General features: G+C 45.6%; 1 protein-coding gene and 1 non-coding gene across 9 annotated transcripts in view; both read left to right on the top strand.

Annotated features, from left to right (window-relative positions):
* The window catches only part of EMB2820 (Cytidine/deoxycytidylate deaminase family protein), a 225,124-nt gene that overhangs the window by 149,407 nt on the left and 53,710 nt on the right, over positions 1–22,007 (top strand). For all 8 annotated transcript variants that reach the window (XM_087684387.1, XM_087684384.1, XM_087684382.1 and 5 more), the window contains one exon: positions 21,091–21,176. In XM_087684387.1, coding sequence (XP_087540513.1) covers positions 21,091–21,176 — 86 coding nt within the window. The remainder of the gene's footprint in view (positions 1–21,090; positions 21,177–22,007) is intronic.
* LOC148030847 (U6 spliceosomal RNA) lies at positions 10,499–10,601 on the top strand. The gene has a single exon (XR_015692046.1). It is a non-coding gene; the product is annotated as a U6 spliceosomal RNA (small nuclear RNA).

Genomic DNA, 22,007 nt, shown 5'->3' with positions numbered 1-22,007 from the left:
CTTTGCTATCGGTAGATACTCTTCCCAATTAGTTTGCCTTTTACTTACATATGCCCTAAGCATATCTTCAAGGATTTGGTTAACCCTTTCAGTTTGCCCATCAGTTTGTGGATGATCCGCCGTACTCATGCTAAGTTTAGTATCCAACTTCCTAAATACCGCACGCCAAAATTGACTATCAAATTTTCTATCCCGATCAGAAACTATATTTGCCGGAAGGCCATACAATCGGTATATGTTCTCTATGAACAATCTAGCGAATTCTGGTGTTTTAACATTAGTTGAAGTTGGAATGAACCTAGCCATTTTGGTTAACCTATCCACAATCACCCACACAGAGTCATGCCCCCCCTGTGTTCTGGGTAATGCAACTATAAAATCCATGGAGATACTCTCCCATTTTCTTGAAGGAATCTCTAATGGATGGAGAAGTCCTACCTTTTTCAATCTTTCAGCTTTATTAACCTGGCATTTATTACATTTGACCACATAGTCAAGGACGTCCTTATTCATTCCAGGCCAATAGAACTGCCTTTTAATAAGACTATAAGTCTTATTAACTCCTGGATGTCCCGCGCTAGGGGTATCATGACACTCAAAGAGTATCTGGCGCCTTATTTATTTATCTTTTTGGACACATACCCTACCCTTGTAGAGTAAATAACCATTATCAATTGTAAAATTCTTCCACTTGAATCTGGTTTGAGCAACCCCTGATGCTCCATTTCCTTGTTGAACATCCTCAGATATTCCTTCCTTAGTAGAAGCACTTTCATTTGGATTCCCATTTTTTATTGCTTCCCATGTGTTGGAATATGTCGGATCAACCTGGCATTTCCCTTTTAAAGATTCAAGCAAGTCGGAAGTGAACTGAGTAAAACTCAATTCATTTATGATGGGCATTCTGCTGAGTGCATCAGCTACTATATTATACTTCCCTTTCCTATAGCTTATCTTATAGTCGAACTCTTGGAGGAGTTTGGCCCATCTGGCTTTACATCCTTGTAGATCCGGTTGGTCATTAAGCCACTTAATACTTTCATGATCCGACAAGATCAAAAGTTTGGCACTGTACAAACAGTGCCTCCATTTCTTCATTGCATGTACTATTGCATATAGCTCCCTCTCAGAAACAGAATAATTCTGTTTTGCACGGTCTAATTTCTTGCTTTCAAAAGCAACTCGTCGACCTTATTGTAATAAGACAGCGCCTATCGCCTTATCACTGACATCGGCTTCAACCACAAATGGTTTATTGGGATTCACAATTAATAGTACTGGAGCTGTAGCAATAGCTACCTTAAGTTTTTGAAAACTTTCATTTTGGTCTGTTTCCCAATTAAAGCTCTTTCCTTTCCCTTTAAGTTGGTTTGTCATTGGAACAGCTATTTTGGCATAATCTCGAATGAATCTACGATAAAATCCAGATAAACCTAGGAGGATCTGCAACTCTTCCAGGTTCCTTGGAGATGGCCATTCAATAATTGTCCTTACTTTTTCTGGATCCATCTTGATTCCCTCTTTCGAGATAATATGCCCCAAATATTTGACCTCTTGTGCGAAGAATTCACATTTAGTTTTCTTCGCATAAAGGGAATGTGTTCTTAATAGTTGGAATACCAATTGTAAGTGTTCCAAATGTTCTTCTCTTGATTTACTAAAGATCAAGATATCATCCAAGAAGACTACTACAAAATGTCCTAGATAGGGCCGTAACACACTATTCATCAGCTTCATAAAGGTAGCTGGTGCATTAGTGAGGCCAAAAGGCATCACCAAAAAATCATAATGCCCATATCTAGTATGAAATGCTGTCTTAGGAACATCTTGTGTCTTAATTCTTACTTGGTGATAGCCTGATCTTAAATCTATCTTTGTGAAGAATTTTGCCCCTTGTAATTGATCAAAAAGATCTTTCATTCTGGGCATAGGAAATTTGTTCTTCACCGTTATTTTAGTAAGTGCTCTATAATCAACACAAAGTCGCATAGAACCATCTTTTTTCTTTACTAATAAAATTGGCGAAGCCCAAGGTGAATTACTGGTTGTATAAACCCTTTATCAAGGTAATCCTTAATTTCTCTTTCAACTTCTTGGCGCTGTGTTTCACTTAATTTATACGGTGGTTTAGAAATAGGGTGTGTATCCTTATTTGTATCAATTGGGTGATTTATATCACCCCTATCTGGTGGAAGGCCACTTGGTAAATCAGAAGGAAGCACATCTTTAAATTCATCTAACAAACTACTTAATTCATTATTTACATTCAACTCACAAACATAAGAAAATTGTTGCTTTATATTATAGAAAGTAAAAGTGTTTTGTACAGGAAGAGACCATAACATGTATACCTCACAAGCTTCCTTCTTATCAGCTTCTAAACCTCAGTGGAACACAACAAAGGATTATCAGATACTTCATGTTCACCTTGAATCACAAAAGTCTTACTATCCCTTTCAAATTTCAGTGTATTATGATGATAATTACGTTTTAAGGATGGTTCCAATCCCCATAGCCACTCCCTCCTTAAAGCAATATCGGCTCTTTCCATATTCATAATTTGGAAATCAAGTTTATCTTTATATCCTTGGATCTCAATTTCCAAATTGGATACCATTGTATCCCATATTTTATTATCTTGACCTTGCATCATACGAACAATATATTAATGCCCACTCTTTTGTTGGGGAAGTTTCAATTTTTTGACAAGTGCATAATTTATGAAATTGTGGGTAGTAGAGTCATCAATCATGACTCTAACCCTCTTTCCAGCTATCAATCCATGCACTCTAACTAAATCATGTGGCCCAAAGGTAGGCTGCCACATAGAAGTTGACATACAACACCTGTGTTGTACATCCTTGTGCAAGACCTCTAAAGATTTATACCTTTCATGCACTACATGGATTTGTTTCCATTTGAACCCCCTGTGCCTGCACACGAGCAGTTAGATCATCAAATTGTTTTCGTGTGGCAAAGAATTCTTCCCACTGTTCTTCTTGCATCTCCGTTTCATGGGGATCTACCATAGGGTGATCCCCAGAACTAAAACCTTCCATTACTCCCTCTTTTCCTTTTTCTGCCATTACCACACTGGAATCGGAAAGCAAAGATAAGAAATTTGCGTATAAAGTAAAGTACTTCCCTGGTTATAATGACAAGGCAACTGTTGCTGGTTTTATTGATAAGCCCAAAGAGTGATGGATAATTTATCTTCCCAAACTAAGCCAATCACTCTGGAAATGAAGCTTATTGGCAGAAACGGCTAGTAAGGTGCGGGACTAAATATCCCCCTTCTTAATGGTCACGTGAACCATCAGTACGTCTTCTATGTATGAAACAAGTCTGACTGACTTCAGTCGGCTGGTGACGGGTTTGACTGCCGTTGTATTACTATTCTCCAAAACAGTCGTGTATGATGCGTGGCATGTGGAGTACCGTCTCACGTTATATGTCTCCCTGCAGCGAGTTATAACGAATGACGGGGGACGTGTCCGTCAAGTCGCCTGACCCTCATCTTAGTCGCTTGACCATCATGCCTTAGTCGCCTGACTCTCATGCCTTAAAGACGCCGAAAAAAAAAACTTCGTGAATAATTGACGAAATCAGGATCCGTTGGCTGAAACAGGACCCAACGGCTCCAGCAGGATGCGATGGCGGCTCTGATACCAATGTTGTAGTCGTGATGGCGATTCAATGAAGAAAGGAAGTAATATAAAGAGGAGAACGGAAGACCACATAGTCCGATTTTCAATAGGGGCACGAGATACCTTTTTTCCTCCCAGCCTTGCCTAGTTAATTGCTAGCAACTCCCATTGTGATCTGATTGCCAGCCGTCACTTCTTGGTGAGTCCTACTATTCCTGGACTCTCTTTAATTCTAGGCTTCCCTAAACCCCATTCGGGCGCCCAAGGCCCCTGGACGGTCATTCCTCGTGTGTGTTTTCCGTAATTTACCTTATTAATACAACATACCAATGTTGTAATTAATATAACACCTTGGTCCCGATTCTGATACAGAGGAACCAGAGGATATGGTTCCTTGTATAGAGGAGATGCCCCCCTGGTCCTGACTTCCAGCCTACGGGAAAACGCACCAAGTATACTTCGGAAGAGACAATGGATCATCAGGAACGTTCTTATGCTCAGGTTGCTTCTGATTTTGTGGATTCTCAGGATGTTGACTCGGAGCATTTTTTGGAGTTTGCCAACACTCTGCTTGGCGATTATGTTCAACATAATCATGAAGCGTTTTTTGACTCTGAAACTGAAGATGATTTGGAAGCCACTGTGGACCTGAAAAATGTCTTGCGCTCATTCTCAGTGTTTTATGAACGTGCTGTTATACTCTTCTTCACTGGTAGGATCCCAATGCTTTCCCATATTCACTAATGGCTGCAAGGTCTACTACAAGGGGAGTGTGTTGAAGAGATTTCTGTTGGGCCCCGAGGCTTTTATGAGGTGCTGTTGAAATCTGAGAAGAATTGTGCTGATCTGTTGTCTAAACTGCCATTGTTCTTTGATCGCCGTTTGGTTCATGTTGTGTCATGGCGCCGAATGACTGATTTTCAGTGCCTGCTTCAACGTGAATACCCGGTGTGGGTTGAAGTGGAAAACTGTTCGGCTATCTATTGGCCACTCTTAAAGGATGCCATGGCCGTTGTGGGCACTGTTCTGGTTCCCCCGAGCCTAAGGGCCATGAATCGTAACCATTTGTGTATGTTATGGGACATTGCTCGGAAAAGGCCTGCTTGGTTACGTCTTAATTGCTCTGGCATGCATCCGTTGCACTTTCGTTTGAAATGGGGTAACTTTGCAGGGCATTGTTTCTCGTGTGGAAAATTGGGGCATTTTATGGCCGAATGCCCAGTAAAGCAACCGACTTTAGATGCTGAGCATGTTTTGCCGCCCATGGAAGATATGGTGCTTGATGCTCCGTCGCAGGATGCAACCCAACCGCCCAAAGTTTTGGATAAAGGTAAACAACATGTTTCGGGTTTGGATTCCCGTGGCAATGACTGGGTAGATGTACGTGCAAAAAAAGTTAAAAGGTTTGATGTTGGCATGGCAGATACTGTGCCTAATGCTTCACAAGATTCCTTGCATACTTATATGCATAGGAAAGAAATGTTGTCTTCAGAGCACGCTGCTCATGCTATGGTTTCTTTTGATCCTCAGAATCAGCCTACTAGAAAAGTATATACGGACGGTCCAAAGGGCCCACCTGCTAAGTTGGCTTTTGATGCTAGAGGTAACGTGATTAGGCCATGGGATCGTTGTTATCCCCGTTCCATCCCCAAGACAGTGGATATACCGTCTACCTCTAAATCTGGCCGTCAGAACTCTTTTGCTGTGTTAGCTGATTTTTTGGATGAGGGAGTCCTTGACATTCTAGCAGAAAAGGTTAAATCGAGACAAGCTTTGCCTCATTCCTGATTTTCTTTTTTGAATACACATGAAGATAGCCACGTGGAATGTGCGAGGCATTTGTTCTCGCAATAAGCAACATGCCATGTGGACTGTATTGCATGAGAATCAGTGGGATGTCTTGTGTGCTGTTGAGCACAAGAGTCACAGTGAAGCAGGAAAAGTTGTGGATTGCCATGGGTTTCGCTTGTTTTATGTAGGGACACATGCCAGGCACTATTTTGATGTGCTTATGATTGTACATGAGAAATATCAGCCCGTTCTTATAAAAAATGATGTACATGGTCGTTTTGTGGTGATTAAAGTTTTATTTGAAGGAGAAATCTTATGGTTACTTGGCCTCTATGCTCCAAATGACCCTTTATCCCGCCGGGATCTTTGGTATACTTTGCAGACCTCTTTGTCACTTGGCAGACATGGTTTTTTAATGGGGGATTTTAATATGTGTGTTGATCCTTCACAGTCCAAATCAGAGCATTCGGTGATGGACGCTCCGGAAAGCCATGTGCGGAATGCGTTTGCTCTTGCCATACTTAAACAAGATCTCTGGTCATGGCTACACCCTTCTTCTACAGGTTTTACTTTCCATTTTGCGTAGTATACAACTACATGGTCGCGGTTGGACCGCATGTACATCATGCAGGATGATGATTTTCTTCCTGAGATGCTGGAAATGAAAGTGTTGCAGTAATATGCCTTGTCGGACCATTTTCCTCTACAACTTGAGATGCTTGCACAACCCATTGCACCTTTTAAGAAATTTCTGGATAGACTCCCTTTGCGTTTCAATTCGTCTTATTTGAAGCATTCAAGCTTTCGGGGCTACATGCAGCAATTGATTGATAGATTTTTATTGGACTTCTCCTCTGAGGGCAATGCTTCTTTTGAACGATTGCTCTCTAATGTGCAGCGGGTTGTTCGGCAGTATGGGATCCATCATGTCTCTCTTTGTCGGCGGCGTCGACAAGCAGCGGAGGAATTATTGGCTTTGGTTCATTCTCTACTAGTTGAGACTCCAGATGATGTATTTCTGCTGCCATTGGCTATGCGTTTGGCTGATCTTATTAAAGAGTTTCAGTTGAAATCTTATCAGTAGGCCAAATTGCAAAATTTGACAGAGAATTTGCAAGACAATGCTTGTCAGACTCATAAGTTCTTTCGAGCTCTCCATGCATCTCCTGCTCGAGAGAATATGACTAGACTCCAGGATGCAGAAGGTCAAATGGTCATTGATCCTCAGACTATTGTGAATATGTGCAGGAATTATTTTCTAGACCTTCTTGGTTCTACTCCTTTACCTTCGGACCAAATTACTCATGCCCGCTCAGTTTTCTATGATTTGGTCTGCAATCAGGTTCCACATGACATGCAAACTACTTTGGAGACAGATATTTGTGAGGCGGAGACTATGGATGTTTTGTTACACTTGCCCAAGGATAAAAGTCCTGGTTGGGATGGTCTCACCAATGAATTCTTTGAGGCTTTTGCTACCCAACTGGTGAAACCATTGACGGCTATGTTTCAGCAGGTTTGGGAAACGGGGTTCATGCCTTCCTCATGGAAAGGACTTATCAAACTGCTTTCAAAAGTTCTAGTGCCGTCTATGCTGAAACATTGGCGACCAAATTCTTTGATGGGTTCTATGTATAAAATCTTTTCCAAAGTAATGGCGAATCGGTTCCATAAGCATCTTCTTGCCATTGTGCATCCTCTTCAATATGGTTTCATTAAGGGCCGAAACATTCTGCATAATGTCTTAAATGTGTAAATGGCTATTGACTATGCAAGGTACTCTAATCAGGAGGTGATATTGATTCAATTGGACCTGGAAAAGGATTTTGATTATTTAGACTGGTCTTTCATTGCAGAACTTATGTGTACTATGGGCTTTGGTACTCGGATGTCTCGTTTGATCTACACCATTAGTGTTGAGGCTTCTTTGTGAGTTATGCTGAATGGTGGTGTTACCGAGCCCTTTGTCCTTGCACGCTCTGTGAGAGAGGGTTGCCATTTGAGTCCTCTCTTTTTTTGCTCTTGCGACTCCGGTTCTTTCGATGCTATCTCATATGGCAGCTTCTACTTGGCTGGCGGGATTTTCTCTTCCTTTTGGACAGCACTTCATTACTCAATCCTTGGCTGATGATAGCTTTATGATTTTGCGTGCCGACAAGGATAATCTTTGCAAAGCATTGGATGTTTGGACTCTTTTTGGTCATGCTTCTGGCCTTCGTATCAATGCTTTGAAATCAGCCATTCTCAATTGCACGGAGTCAGATTTACAGTCATTGGACTGGCAAGGAATGGTTGTTCCCTGTGGTTCCATTGTCAGGCACCTTGGGTACCCGTGGGTGTTGATGTTCGGCCGAAGCAACTGCTTCAGTGGATTTCACAGAAACTCGCAACTAAGTTTCTGTATTGGAAGTCGCAGGCTTGGCCCTTTCATGTTCGCCTCAAAGTGGCTCAGACAATTATGTTGCCAATGCTCACATATTTCTTGCCACTGCAGCTTTGGACTACCACTACATTGAATGCTCTGACTCAGTACATTCGTTTCATGTTATGAAAAAAGGACTCCTTGCATGCAGGCATTTCATGGATTTCTTGGTCTCATGCATGTACCCCCAAACGCATGGGTGGTGGGGCTATTTTGGATGCCGAAACTCATATGCTGGCACTCCGTTGGTCTCTTTTTCGTGCCATGTGCTTGGATCATCACCTTTATAGCTCGTTATTTTCTTGAGGATCACGGACTTGTGCATGGTAATACCCACATTCGGAGCTTCTGGTGGCATGTTCTTAATGCAGACTCACGGTTTTCTAGTGCTTCATCATCCCTGCTTGCTCATTTGGTATGTTCTTGGAAATTGGTTCTCTAGAAGGCTCAGTAGCATCCAGTGGAGGACCGCTTAGCTACTAACTCTTTCCAACTGGAATTGTTGGCAGCCTCGCGATTACTTTCTTGGGAAGGTAAACATGAGCTTAGACCAAAATTTAACTGCATGGCACGTTTGGGCTTGACTTCAGTTGCAGATGCCACCCTTGCCAGCCGCAATGTGTTGATATCGTTTCGTACAACCAGGAGGCTTTTCAGGATCCCTCGTGGATATCGTGATTTATGGGGTCAGCTTTTGATGGCGCTCCAGAGCAGACAACCCTTTCTTGCCCTTGCTTTGGATCATCCTTGGCAGGATTGGGACTTTGCAGGCCGGCTGAATTTGGAAAAGGCCTCAACTAACCAAGTGTATCATCTTCTGATTAAAGATCATCAATGGCTGCTTACTAAAGCTAATACTAAAGCTAATATCAATGACTGAGATATAGTAAATCTCAGTCATGGTGGAAGATAACTGTGATGGAGGGCCGGTTGAATAAGACACCTTTCAAATGCAAGGTCTTTCTTTGGAGGGTGATGATTGGTGGTCTTCCAAATATCATGGACACTAGGGGTTTCTCCATCAACCTCCATCTGTCATTAGTGCTCCCTGATCTGCTAGGTGGTCAAGATTGGGCCCCCATATCTGTACTCCATAAAGTAGTGTGGATGTGACTAGTGTATCGAAGAGCCATAGCTTGGTGCGGGGTTCTTGGAATTGCACCTGTGAGCATATCCTCTCCAAACCACCTGGAGTTGTGTATCTGCGAGTCAGTCTAGTGTCTGCTGCCTCTCGTATAGAAAAGGTGGGCCCCGTGAATAAGACTCCCAGGTATGTATAAGAATCCACATACTCTAGCTCCTCAGATCCATACGTGCATTTAGGTGCTGATCTCCTAGCCCACTGTGGTGTAGTATTAAATACCATCACCTTGGTTTTACCAAGGTTCAGTGAAAGCCCATTGTCCAAAGTATAGGAGTGTAATGCATCCAAGCGTCTCTGTAGATCCTCTGGAAAGTCAGCTATCAATACAATGTCATCTGCATACAATAGGAGAGGTATCCAAGTGCCAACTAGTGGAGCTCCTCTATCTCCTTCATGTGAAATATAATCAGCAATCCCATCAATGTACAGGCCAAATAATGTCGGAGAGAGGGGGCATCCTTGCTTCACCCCAATGGTGGAGTAAATAGATGCTGAAAGGTCCTCAGGTGTCCGGACTCTGCCCACAACTCTCTCATACAGTGCCAAAATACCCCAACTGGGCTCTTTCGGTATTCCCATGGCATGCAATCTATGTATCAGCTTGTCTCTCGGTACTGTGTCCACAAAGCAACAGTAGGTCTGTCGGCCATGGGCCCTGTAATGTCTCCTTTTTCTTTTACCCCCCCCCCCCGCTCATCCAACTGTCTTTTCTTCCGAACCTATCAATCCGAAACCCGTCAAGGTCCAGACTGCCCAATCTCCGCGAGGCGAATGGCTCCCAAGAAGAAAGTCGCGGGAAGCGTAGGCACCCAAGCCACCGGTAATGCTGGAGGGCCGAGCAGAACAACCAATGCAGCACACACGAACCAAGCCCAAGTTCCAGCGTTAGAAATTAATTTAGGAATTATTTCTCGTGGAAGGGATGAAAGGATTGATGTCGTGCATAGGGGTTTGTTTACTCTAAGAACTAAGTTGCATGTGCGAAACGGCAGAGTTGGAATTCACACAAGATTTTAGGCACAAAATGATAGCTTTTATTCACATAAAATGATAAGGTTATCGCCTTATTTTACATAAAATGATAGCTTTTTAACCAGTTCAGTGCATGAACAGTCATTTAGAATTCACGTTGCGCAATTATGGTTAAAAGAAACACATGAAATGTTAAATTCTGTTCATAAGCTACATTTGCTTCGTTAGGAACTAAACCCTATGACTTTCATTGACGCAAGTCACATGTGATCCGGTGCGTTAGGAATAAGTATAATTGTCTGCTGCTGCTAAGGGCCGTAGAGTAGCTGGATCGCGAGGGATCTGATGGCAGGATCAATGGATAGGAGCTAGCTAGTAGCTGTTGTCGACGGAATGGGATCGCGACCTGACGTGGAGATGTCGGACGAAACGACCTATCCTGTCATGCGTGTCCAGCTGATGTGGAGAGAGAGAGAGAGAGAGAGAGAGAGAGTGTGTGTGTGTGTGTGTGTGTGTGTGTGTGTCTCTTCGGAGACATCTGATAAAATTGGAACGATACAGAGAAGATTAGCATGGCCCCTGCGCAAGGATGACACGCACAAATCGAGAAAAGAGAGAGAGAGAGAGAGAGAGAGAGAAAGTTATATTAACGTCTTCTAAAGACCAAAACTGGCCTATGAGACAAAGTGTGATACAATTGATGAGGTCCAGCTATCCAAAATAAAAGTGCTGAATGAAAAGCTAAAAACTGGAAACTGAAAATACGGTGCTGTGAGTGTGATAAGTGTCGTGTATGTGTATGTGCGTATGTAGCTCTGGTACTCCAGATAATAGCTACAAAAGGGGAACAAATGTCGGCTGTGATAGGGGAACAACTGTCGGTTGTGATAAAGTGGTGCGATGGGTATATGTAACAGATGCTAACATTTATGCTATGTTGAACTAAATTGAGTAGGTACAAAATGATATCTGGACTAGATACAATCTAGAGGTACTCCCAGTGCGGTGTGGAACTGCTCCTGGGGTGTTCATCCTAAGATGTCCCGCATGGGTCAGTCTAGCATGGAGAGGCTAAAGCGGCGGGGCAAGGCCCTCCGATGGCGGCGTAGTATCCCTTGTATCTTCAACCAGTGTCTTCTGTGGGGACGGGGGCCGGCGGGGCGTGGGCGCCGGGCTTTACCTCTCGCTGTGGCTATTTCTAAGGTGGTCCCCTGGGGCCGGGAGGCCGGTTGGGCTGGCAGGGGCTCGGTGGTGGGGAGGGTAGCTGGTATTTGGTAGAAGTCGTTGAGTGTGCGTTGGTTGGTGGCTCCTTGTCTTCGCTCCGTGGTTCGGAGGAGGTGGTCTCTGTGGTGTCGTATTTCCAGTAGAAAGAGCCCCAGGCATCTCTGGTCTTTGAATTCCATCACCTTGGAGAGTGGTCCGAATCCTTCGCTGAATAGGCAGTGGAAGCGTCCCCGGATTTCGTAGTACACTGGGCATCTACAGATACAGTGTTCCTCCGTCTCTGGCTCAAGATAGCAGAGCTGACAGATTCGGTCTTCCGGGGGGAGGGGGTTGGCCCCGTATCTGCCCGTTTCGACCCGTACTTGGTGTGAGGACGTGCGGATCTGTCTGATGGCACTTCTGACCCCGTGAGACAGGTGTGTGTCCATGTAGCTTGGGCGGGTGATGAAGCCATCCGGGGAGATGTGCAGGAAGTGCTCTCGATAGAAAGCCTTCTTGGTTCCTAGTTCTGACGTGGGGATCACCCATGTTGTGGCTGTGTTTGTCTCGATGATATCCATTCTAATGATGCAATTCACCTCCTCTCGGCTGAGCTCCAGGTGTGGGCAGTCTAGGCTGTATTGTAGTGGGGGGAGGTGGTCCATGTGCAGGGCATGGAGCCGTAGGCAAGTCTCTGTTCCGGCATACCAGCACTCAGTGTCCCTTGTGTTGCTAGCTGTTTGGATGACTTCAGGGCGAGTCTGGGGTACCGGTGCCAGGGCAGGTCCCATATTCGGCGCAAGAAGGTCACAGTCTAGAAGAGGGCCTCAGCCACGAGGGGCGGTGCCCCCAGCTCTGCGCGGATGATCTCGTGTGGTATGGAGGGCTTGCTTCGGATCATCCGTGAGATCATAAGTATTAAGGGTCTCTCCATCAGCTCCCATCCCTCATAGGTGGCCTCCTCCTTAGGCATGGCTGATCCTGTGGGGCCCTCCGCGTGTGGTAGAGATTGGACCCCCATATGGGAGCCCCGTACAGGAGGGCTGGTGTGACCAAGGTGTCAAAAAGCCAGAGCTTTGTCTGGGGTTCCTGGAACTGTATGCGGGCACATTGGTTCTCCATTGACTCGAGGGCTGCATAGCCTCGGGTTAGTCTATCTTCCGCGGCTTTTCTCAGGGTAAAACTCGGTCCAGAGAATGTAATCCCCAGATAGACGTATCTTTGGACCACGTCCACGGTTTCTTCGCCGTATGTGAAGGGGGGTACCGACCGTCGGAGCCATTGGGTTGACGTGTTGAACACCATGACCTTGGTTTTCCCCAGTTTCACAGTTAGGTCTTTGTCTTGGCAGAAGGCCTGTAGTGCGTCCAGTTGGCACTGTAGCCCTTCGGGTGTGCTAGAGATGAAGACTATGTCGTCCGCATATAGTTAGATAGGTATCAGTGTCCCTCCCAGGCTCGATCCCTCCTCGCCCAATCTATCTATGTACTTTGAGATCTCATCAATGTAGAGGCCAAATAGGGTGGGCGAGAGTGGGCATCCCTGCTTGACTCCGATGGTGCTGGTGATCTCCTTTGACAGCCCTCCCGGTGCCCGAACTCAGCCCGTTACCGATTCGTATAGTGCCAGTATCCCCCATTGTATTTCGGTTGGTACCTCCAGTACTGTAGTCTCTGCGTGAGCCTCGCTCGTGGGACTGTGTCAAAGGCCTTGCGGCCTTGCGGAAGTCCACGAAGCAGCAGTACACTTGTCTTCCATGTGCTCTGCCCTCCTCTATGATGGCTCTCAGTGTGAGGATATGGTCAAGGGTGCAGAACCCCCTCCTAAACCCTGCTTGTCCTGCAGCTCGGTGTTGGTGTTGCTCTGTCCACTTGCTCAGCTCGTGGTTCAGTATGGATCCATAGAGCTTGGCTAGTACATGGCAACCATGACTGTTCGGTAGTTCGTGGGAACCATGGGGTCTCCGGCCTTCAGGATAGGTATTATGGTGTTGGCTAACCAACTGGCTGGGAAGCCTTCGCATAGGACTCTGTTGAACATGTGTGCTAGGAGAGGTGCCAGTATGTCTCTAGCATGGGTCAAATGCTCTGCTACCAAGCCTTCGTGGTCTTGGGCACGGCCATTTTGGAGTCTATCAATGGCGTCCCGAACCCGCCCCGTGCTGAAGAATGTGGATGATCTGGGTCTGCTCCTTGGGGGCCGGGGTAGCTGGGGCTGCCTGGGTACTTGGTATAGTGAGGTTGCATATGCGTGCCAAGTGTCCGGGGAGGTGATGGGCGTCTAGGCTCGGGGTTCGTGAAACGCCTTCCATGCATCTTTGCTGTCCTGTCCTAAGAATAGCTGGTAGAATTAGTGTTCCACTTTGGAGAGGTAGGCTCGTTTCTTCCGTCGCACTGGGCGATGGAAGATCAAGGGTGCCTGTTTATGCATGTGTACTCCCCGTGCTTCATCCTGTTGAAGACGGAGCCGGGTTTCCCTGCACTCTGCGTCGTATCAGCTATTCTGTGGGACATTCTTGTTCGGAGGGGTGGGGTGGGGGGAGGGGGATGTGTGGGGGAAGTATTCGGCAGCTGAGGTGTGTAGTGTGCCCGCCAATTGTGTGTGACCTCCTCCAGTGGTGCATGGGGGTTCATTTCTTGCAGGCTCCATAGATGGTCGGAGTATGCACTCGCAGTTAGCCTTGGTAAAGTGGTACCTGGGGAATCTTGGGGGGTTGCTTGCTGGGCGGGTTAGGTCATACCTGCATGCTATGTCAAATTGTAGGTATGCATGGTCGGCAGCCACTGCGAGTGGGCGAGGTGATATTTTAAAGGACTGGACGTCGGGGATAAGTGATAGAGGGCCGAGGATATAGTCTACTGTGCTTGCTCCCAGCTTCTGTGTGGGTGCTCCATGTGCCCCCCGTCGGATGCAATTGGCCGCGTGCTTGTGTGGGAAGCATGTGAGGGCATCCGACTCGGGCCATCTGTCGAGACCGTTGAGGATGGCCCATCCGTGTGCCCCCCCTAACGCCAGTAGGTGTTCACCATATTCTGTGCATTCAGCTGTGTCCCGTGATGCCCGGTTGAGTCCTATCTTATCTGGTGCGATCTCTTTGTACATGTGGACTTCGCTCTCGAAGAAGGGGGTCTGCCTCTGTACTGTGCGTGGGTTGAAGTCTCCGGCCAACATGACATCCCCCAAGCTGGAGTAGTGCATGATATCCTCGTACAGTGGTCGGTATGGTGACTCGCCCTTCGGTGATGCGTATGGGGAGTGTGCTGGTGGGAAATAGCACACCGCCATGTATATGTCTCGGGGGCGATCTGTGTGTATTCGGATCCACATGAACCGGGCTTCCTCATCTTTCCGCATGACTTCCACCATGGGCTGTAGCTCCTGCCTGTACAACACAACCACCCCTTCGGACCCTCGGGTCCCTCCTTTTGTTCGTGCTCTAGGGCGGCATGCCGCCTCCCATCTATATCCCCTCACGTCTGGTAAGTAGGTGCCTGGGCTTTGGTGGGTTTTTGTGTAGAGGACGATGTCCTTGCCGGTGGTCTCCTGGAATAATCCTGCATTTGTTTTCATAGCTCCGTTGCAGTTCCACACTGCAAAACTCAGGTGGGTCTCATAGGCCGCGCCCCGTCATTGGCGCTTATCTGTGATGATGACCCGACCATCTCTGTATACTGCCCATTTTCCCGCTTTGCGAGCCTCCAGGATCCGTGGCATGCATTCTTTACGGTGTGCCACCTGTGCGGGTGTGAGGTCATCCTCCAGGTAGACTTTTTTCCCTTTTAGAGCTGTCCTTTTAGAGAGGAAGGCTCGTCTGGATTCTAAGTTGGCAAATTTGAGGATAAGAGGCCTCCCCTTGGTGAGGTCTTTCCCTACACGCCATGCATTCTCCACTATTTGAGTGTCCTCTACTCCTAGCTTTTCACATATCTGTTGGGCATCTACCAGGGGGCTATCCCCTTCCTTCCATCCGACCACCCGGATGTGGAGCGCTCTAAGCTTTCTCCTTTTCTCCTTCTCCAGTGCTGCATTCACAAACTCCTCCTTCTTTGTTGGTGACTTCTTGGCTACCTCAATCCATTTGGAGTTCTCGGCCACTTCAGCTTGTGCTTGTTTCATTATATTCGCCCACGTGTTGAGCTCCTTTGTTACTTGTGTCTTCAGCTCGTTGATCTCGGATTGCACCTTGGTGGGCGTTGTTTCGGTGATTTCTCCTTCCTCCTTCTTGAGTAGGTCCAGCTGGTTTCTATATTCATCGAGCTTGTGCCTCAGTTCTTCGATCACCCTGTTTCTCTCTTGGAGGGACGTTTCAATGTCCACCTTCCAGGAGGTGAAGTGTGATGTAATCTCGGTGTAGATTTCGTTCTTCCATTCTTGCACTTTCGTGCTTATTTCCTCCTTGATTTGGTGTGCAGTTTCCGTGCACATTGCTGCCATGATTTCCTTGATGTTGCTGATGTCTTGGTCATGCGCCTTACATACATCTCGGAGGGCCTCCATGGCTTTCCTTGTGTGGTAGTCTGTCACCTTGTCAATGCTGCTCCAAATCACTGAGTATTTCTCATTCTTCTCCCCCCTTGTGCGGATGCTTGGTGATGGGGATGTCTTGCTCGAGCCCATCCCTTCCTCATGGTTCCGGGGCTTGTTTAGGGGATGTGGGCATCCGGCCTCATTGTGGTTACGGATGCGTGATGGGCGGTGGTGGGAGGTGGCGGAAAAGTCGGGTATGGGCAGGACTAGTGGCGGTGGGGTGATATGGGTGCCGAGGCCGGGGCCTACGAGGAGAGGAGAGATGGCGACTGCTCCTGTCGAGGGAGGAGGGAGGGCGATGGCCGGGGCGGGCTGGCGTGCGTGGTCCGGCGACTCGGATGGTATGGTCCGGTTGTCCACTTGGACGAGGCGTGTGGTCACGTGGAGAGGGGGCATCCGATTGTGCGACTCGGACGAGGGACTGGTGTCCGAGTCGGATGAGGGCGGAGACTCGGACGAGCGTCGTCCGATTGTGGAGACTCCGACAGTTTAGTCCACGTGGCAGTGTCCGAGTCGGACGAGAGGGCGTCCGATTTTCAGTGGACTCGGACGGGGAGTGTTGGGGATTTTGGGGATCCGGAAGAGAGGTTTGGGGACTTGGACGGAGCGTGGCGTGATGTCGGGAGCAGGTGAGTAGAGCGATGGCGGGAGCGAGATGAGCCGTGGCGGGGGCGAGTCGGTAGCGGGAGGGCCTGAGCACGTCGGTGGCGGGAGCAAGTCGGTGCCGGGGGGGGGGGGGGGGGGGGGTTTGGGGACTCCGAGCGTGGCGTGACGGTTCCGAGAGACGGAGAGACGGACGGGCGAGACGGAGAGACGGGCGAGACGGAGACGGGCGAGAGAGAGAGAGAGAGAGAGAGAGAGAGAGAGAGAGAGAGAGAGACTACCCTAAAAAGGATGGGGGGTGCAGCTTTGTTGGATGTTAATTTGCATATGGCCGCTTTGAGGCTATACCTTTTGCAGAGTCTATGTATTCAGTGTCATCCTTGGTCAGATATTGCTAAATTCTTCATCGAAAAAATTGGCATCTTTCATGGTAGCATGCTTCTGGTTGCATGCGCTTAATTCTACGAGGCCTATTAAGGTCTCCTAGTCTTTTATCCTTTCTCATTTTATTGCTTCATGGTAGGAGATGCTTCGTTTTGTAGTTTGGCGTCCTCCCGATATTGTAAGGAGGAAAATTTGTTGCAAGGAGAAGTACTGGCTTCCTCAAGGTTGTTGGATTGGCCACAAAAAGATTTGCAACAAGACAAGTTTCAAATTCAAATCTAGGCTTGGGGGAAAGAACAGGTTCGGGGCCAAAAACGGAGGTTCAAGAGTTCACTGGGCCAACAACCAAAATAAAGTACTATAGATTTAGAGTTTTTCCTTCGGGTTCCCCAATTAAGAGTGAGGCTTCCAATTCTATGTGGCACAAGGAGAATTTCTTCTCGAGAGCTAATTAGCTTGTGAACCAATGAGAAGGCTCCCAAGCCCATGTGACACAATGAGGAGGAGTTTGATATTGAAGAAATAAAGAGGGGGGTGAATGGGGATTATGTTTATCTATCATATTGGTGTTCCTATTTGCTGGATCCAAAGCACTATTAAATTGAACTCAATAAAAATGCAATAAATTTATAATATACAATTTGGATTTTACTTCAAGTCACATAAAGAATCAAAAACTTAAGGAGTGAGTTTGTTTACTTGTGTTTTTACCCTTTGTTCGTTTGGTGGCCCAAAAGGCAGAAGATACTGCAAAGCACTAAGCATTTTCATTCCCTTAAGTGATATATGCCCAAGAAGAACAAGACTGCCACAAGTTATATTCCGTGCAGAATCACCAAAGCATATATGATAACCTGCACATCAAGCTACCTAGTAGACATAAGGCTTTTAGTCAGGGTAGGTACATGACGTACATTATGTAGAACAAAAGTGCTATCAAAGGGAAACTGTAGAGTGACATCACCAATGCCAACAATAGCAAGAGACCGATCATCACCTAAGCACACAATTACCAGATACACTGCGATAGGTATGAAACCACTCACGGTAGGGGGTCACATGAGAAGATGCACCCGAATCCAAGAGCCAATACTGTGCATGCATAGACCGGTTAGCTGCTGAGAGGCATCACATGAAGAGGTTGCTAAGATATAGTCACCATCGGACTCCTCAGGCTGCATGACATTTATCCCTCAATCTTTACGCTAGACTTTGTAGGTATAATGCTGCAATCATTAGATTTCTCTTGCAGTATAAAATGTCTTTTGTAATAACAGGTTGATTATGATCATATTCCATTCAACTGAGTAGTGCTCCTTGAAAAATGTCCCCTCTGAGTGGAAAAACATAAGCGTGCAACAACAAAATGATGGTGTCTCAAGTGGCGGGAAAGATTTATCCAGCTTTGGAAGTCTAAGGTTCCATATTAGGGTAAGGTGTTCATGTGGAGGCTGCTCATTGGGGGTCTTCCAACGGGAGAAGTGCTCCGTGCCCGAAAGATCTCTGCAGGTCGTTGTGTTTTCTGCACTATATGTGATGAGACATTGCTTCACCTCTTTGTCTCTTGCACTGTTGCACGAGAGATCTGGAATTTCATTTCCCGAGTGTGGTCCTCGGTAACTCAGCACCACATACCAGTTCGTTTGTGGATTATGGAAAATATGCCCTCTATGCCTTCTTTGCATTTAGATTGTTCCTGCCTATTCCATTTCCTGAGATGGACAGTCCTATGGCATATATGGCATACTCGCAATGCCTTTATTTTTGATTCAGCATCAGGCATCCATGGGCATGTGGCCCGTGTCCGTGTATTAGTGTTATGGAAAATCTCTTCTATGTCAGCTGACTTTGTTCTTCCAGATATTGCTGCTCCCTGGCTGGCGATTGTTCGCTCTACTCCAGCTGTTCCTTCTGCGTGATTTATTAGTACTGTTCATGTAATAGGTTGTTCTGAGATCTCAGCCTGCAGGCTTTATGTAAATATTTTGAGTGAGAGAGAGTTTATGTCTGTTAGCTCTATGCTGACCTGATGGGATATTGTAAATATTTCCTTCTGTGTGATTTATTAGTACTGTTCATGTAATAGGTTGTTCTGAGATCTCAGCCTGCAGGCTTCATGTAAATATTTCCAGTGAGAGAGAGTTTATGTCTGTTAGCTCTATGCTGACCTGATGGGATATTGTAAATATTTCCTTCTGTGTGATTTATTAGTACTGTTCATGTAATAGGTTGTTCTGAGATCTCAGCCTGCAGGCTTCATGTAAATATTTCCAGTGAGAGAGAGTTTATGTCTGTTAGCTCTATGCTGACCTGATGGGATATTGTAAATATTTCCTTCTGTGTGATTTATTAGTACTGTTCATGTAATAGGTTGTTCTGAGATCTCAGCCTGCAGGCTTCATGTAAATATTTCCAGTGAGAGAGAGTTTATGTCTGTTAGCTCTATGCTGACCTGATGGTCTATTGTAAATATTTACTTCTTAATGCAATTATCTTCACGAAAAAAAAGAGTGTGCGTGCCGTGTGAAGAAAGAATGAATTGTGAAAACTGAATAGATCAGGGCAGAAATGTACAACAGGCTGTGTGTGCACTGTGTATGCACTCAGTAGTAGCATCTCACTACTTGTTCTAAATTGCTGCAAATCAGGTATATCACCACCCTCTCTATTAAGGCTGGTTTCAATAGGTGTATCCATCATTGGACAAAAATGGGAATATATATGTGTGGTGCGACAAGCTCCTAAACATCGCTTTAGTCTCAATTAAAATGCTGCTACCCAAAGGAAAAACCTTTGACCATTTCCTAGAAAGTAAACAAATCCTTCGCCTTGAAAACCTGCTAGATCCAACCTTTTTTTGGGCACCACAATACTGTCCTTTCCTCCTCTTAGTTTTTGTGTCATCCTAAGTTCATTTTTAGTTCCATAAAAGGCTCCATGAAATATCTCTGAGCCAAACGGCAGCTTCCTAGTTCCTGTGACTTAGGTAACTATCACGCTGTTATGAGTATCATAAAGAACCAGCGTAAGAGCTCTCCTCTACACCTCTTGAGCTTTCGGGTAGTTCTAAAGGTGTTGCCTTTGCAGGCTTGTGTTATGGGAAACCTACAAAAGGTAGAGCAAATATTGGTAGGGTTGAATCTATCATTCAATCTCACTAGAGGTTAGATGGGAAAGGTTAAGAAATGCCTTTGTGCCCATACTGTGTATCTGATGCCTCGCTTTGATGTTATCCAGATGAATTTTCAACTGTAACTCAATGGTATAGCCAAAAAGAAATGCTAAGAGGCATGTAATAAGAGTCTTTCCAAATGCACTCTCCCAGATTCCAATGGAGCCTTTGGAGGGGCCTCCACTGGGAAGCCTGATAAATCCACCTCTTCACTGTACAAGTGATTGTGATGGGATTTATGTCCCATCTCCTTTTGCATTGAGCAACCATTCTGATCCTTTGTCGGAAGGATCTTGCATACTCAATCAGATTGATGTCCTTTCTTGTGAGCTTGCCATCTAAGTCCATTTTCAAAGATGCAAAGGATAAGATTTCAGTCGAATTCTATCTGGGAATGGCATTCCCTCTTTGTCCCACTCCTTTCCTTTCCTTGTTATGTGACATACACTTTTTGGCTTACTTCTCTGGCTGTTGCATCATTTTTTTCTAGTTTCCTCAATGTTGGGGTACATTAGCAGCATGCTGTTGTTGCTTTGATTGATCATGTCAGTCTTCTTTTTGGGCATGTAGCCCTGCTTATGAGTTGTAAATTTTATGTTTGGATTTGATCTTGTGACTTTGAATTTTGATTATTTTACAGCTTATGCAAAATGTTTCAGGAAATAAACAGGCCCTAGCTGATGTTAGAATCAGAACCGTCTAAGAACTTTATTCTTGATGCTTGTGACTGTCTTCATGACTTAAGCCTCCGAAATCCATGATCATTGCCAATCCATGTATTTGTCATGTGCAATACTAAGAGATCTACTTATTTCTTGCAGTGCAGTTTTGAATTCTTGAGCAGTAAAATTTGATAATGTATGTACACCTTGCCCTTTGAGAATGTGATAAATTTTAGGCTTTTCACACCTGAGACAATGAACAATAAATTATACCAATGTGAATGTATGGTTTGAAATGCTTGCATCTAACTATACAAAGTATTAGGAAAGTGGATTAAGCTTACTTATGCCTGATGCCATATGTGTGCTATTTTATTCAGACAACTGTGCTCTATTTCATACTGCATGACTGATAAAAGGAAAGTCCATATAAGGTTAGAATGTCCTGTATGTCTCAAATTTAATATCACAAAAGGTTAGTATGTGTATTGATGCATCGGTAGTTTGCAACAACTAGGGTATCCTTTCAAGTGCTAATTCAAAAGTGGTACATGAATTTCTAGGTTGCAGGACATGCTGCATGCTCAAGGGAAGAATGGGAGGAACAATGTCATCTTTGGCCAACTTCGTACCATCCAAATACCTCAGAGTATGCAAAAAATGTTTTACTTTAAACCCTGCTGTTAACAAGGGAGGAAGGATAACTAAGGGGGCTGGAAGAGAAATGAGAAAAGATTTGGGGTGGTTTTTTTTTTTTTTTTTTTTTTGGGCGGGGGGTGTGTGGCAGCTGTAGCAGTGCATTTTAGTGCCAGGTCCTGCAAGCTGAGGAAAGAGAGGTACCCAAAAGGGCTGGTATGAGAAAGGGGTAGGTGAATGGGCCACCACCAGGAAGGGTGTTCTATGATGAGAACATGAGAGGTGAGACAATGGCTGGCAGGATTGAGGGAGAGGGTGTTGGCAAGACAAAAGAGACAGGAAGTTTATGATGAGAGAGGTTTGGAGGAGGGGACTGAATTTTGGAGACACCAGGGTGGCGGGGCAGGGGGCAAAGGAAGGTTATACTAGCTTAGTTTGATTGGAGGTGAAAGAAGGGCTGACAGGAGGGAGAGAGGGGCTGTGGTAGACAGAAAAGGAGGAAGAAGAGGGTGGAACAAAAGAGCTATTGAGGAACCTGAAGGTGGGAGGGCGAGAAGTTAGTGGACGGTGAGGTAGTGTGGGGGCAGATTGGGTATGCTCTTATGGTGTGCCGGAATTTGAAAAAGTAAACGTGCTCTCTAGTCATATTTTATGAAAGATGGAAGTTATGGGCATGGATGGTGGGATTTTTTGGGCTGTAGTTGCGAATAAAGAGGTACCATCATATGATTAGCAACTTGTCATCACAGCTCTGTCAAAGCTTCCAGCTGTGAGTAATAAACAGTGCAATTGTGAATCAACATGTGCTGTCTTGAATCAACAGATAGATTGATGATGGCTATGG

This window comes from Lygodium microphyllum, chromosome 9 (genome assembly GCF_053477565.2).
Source record: "Lygodium microphyllum isolate KBCC chromosome 9, Lygodium_microphyllum_v1.1.10, whole genome shotgun sequence".
Taxonomy (NCBI): Eukaryota; Viridiplantae; Streptophyta; class Polypodiopsida; order Schizaeales; family Lygodiaceae; genus Lygodium; species Lygodium microphyllum.
Note: the sequence above shows the minus strand (reverse complement) of the source record. Positions and strands in the feature narration are given on the sequence as shown.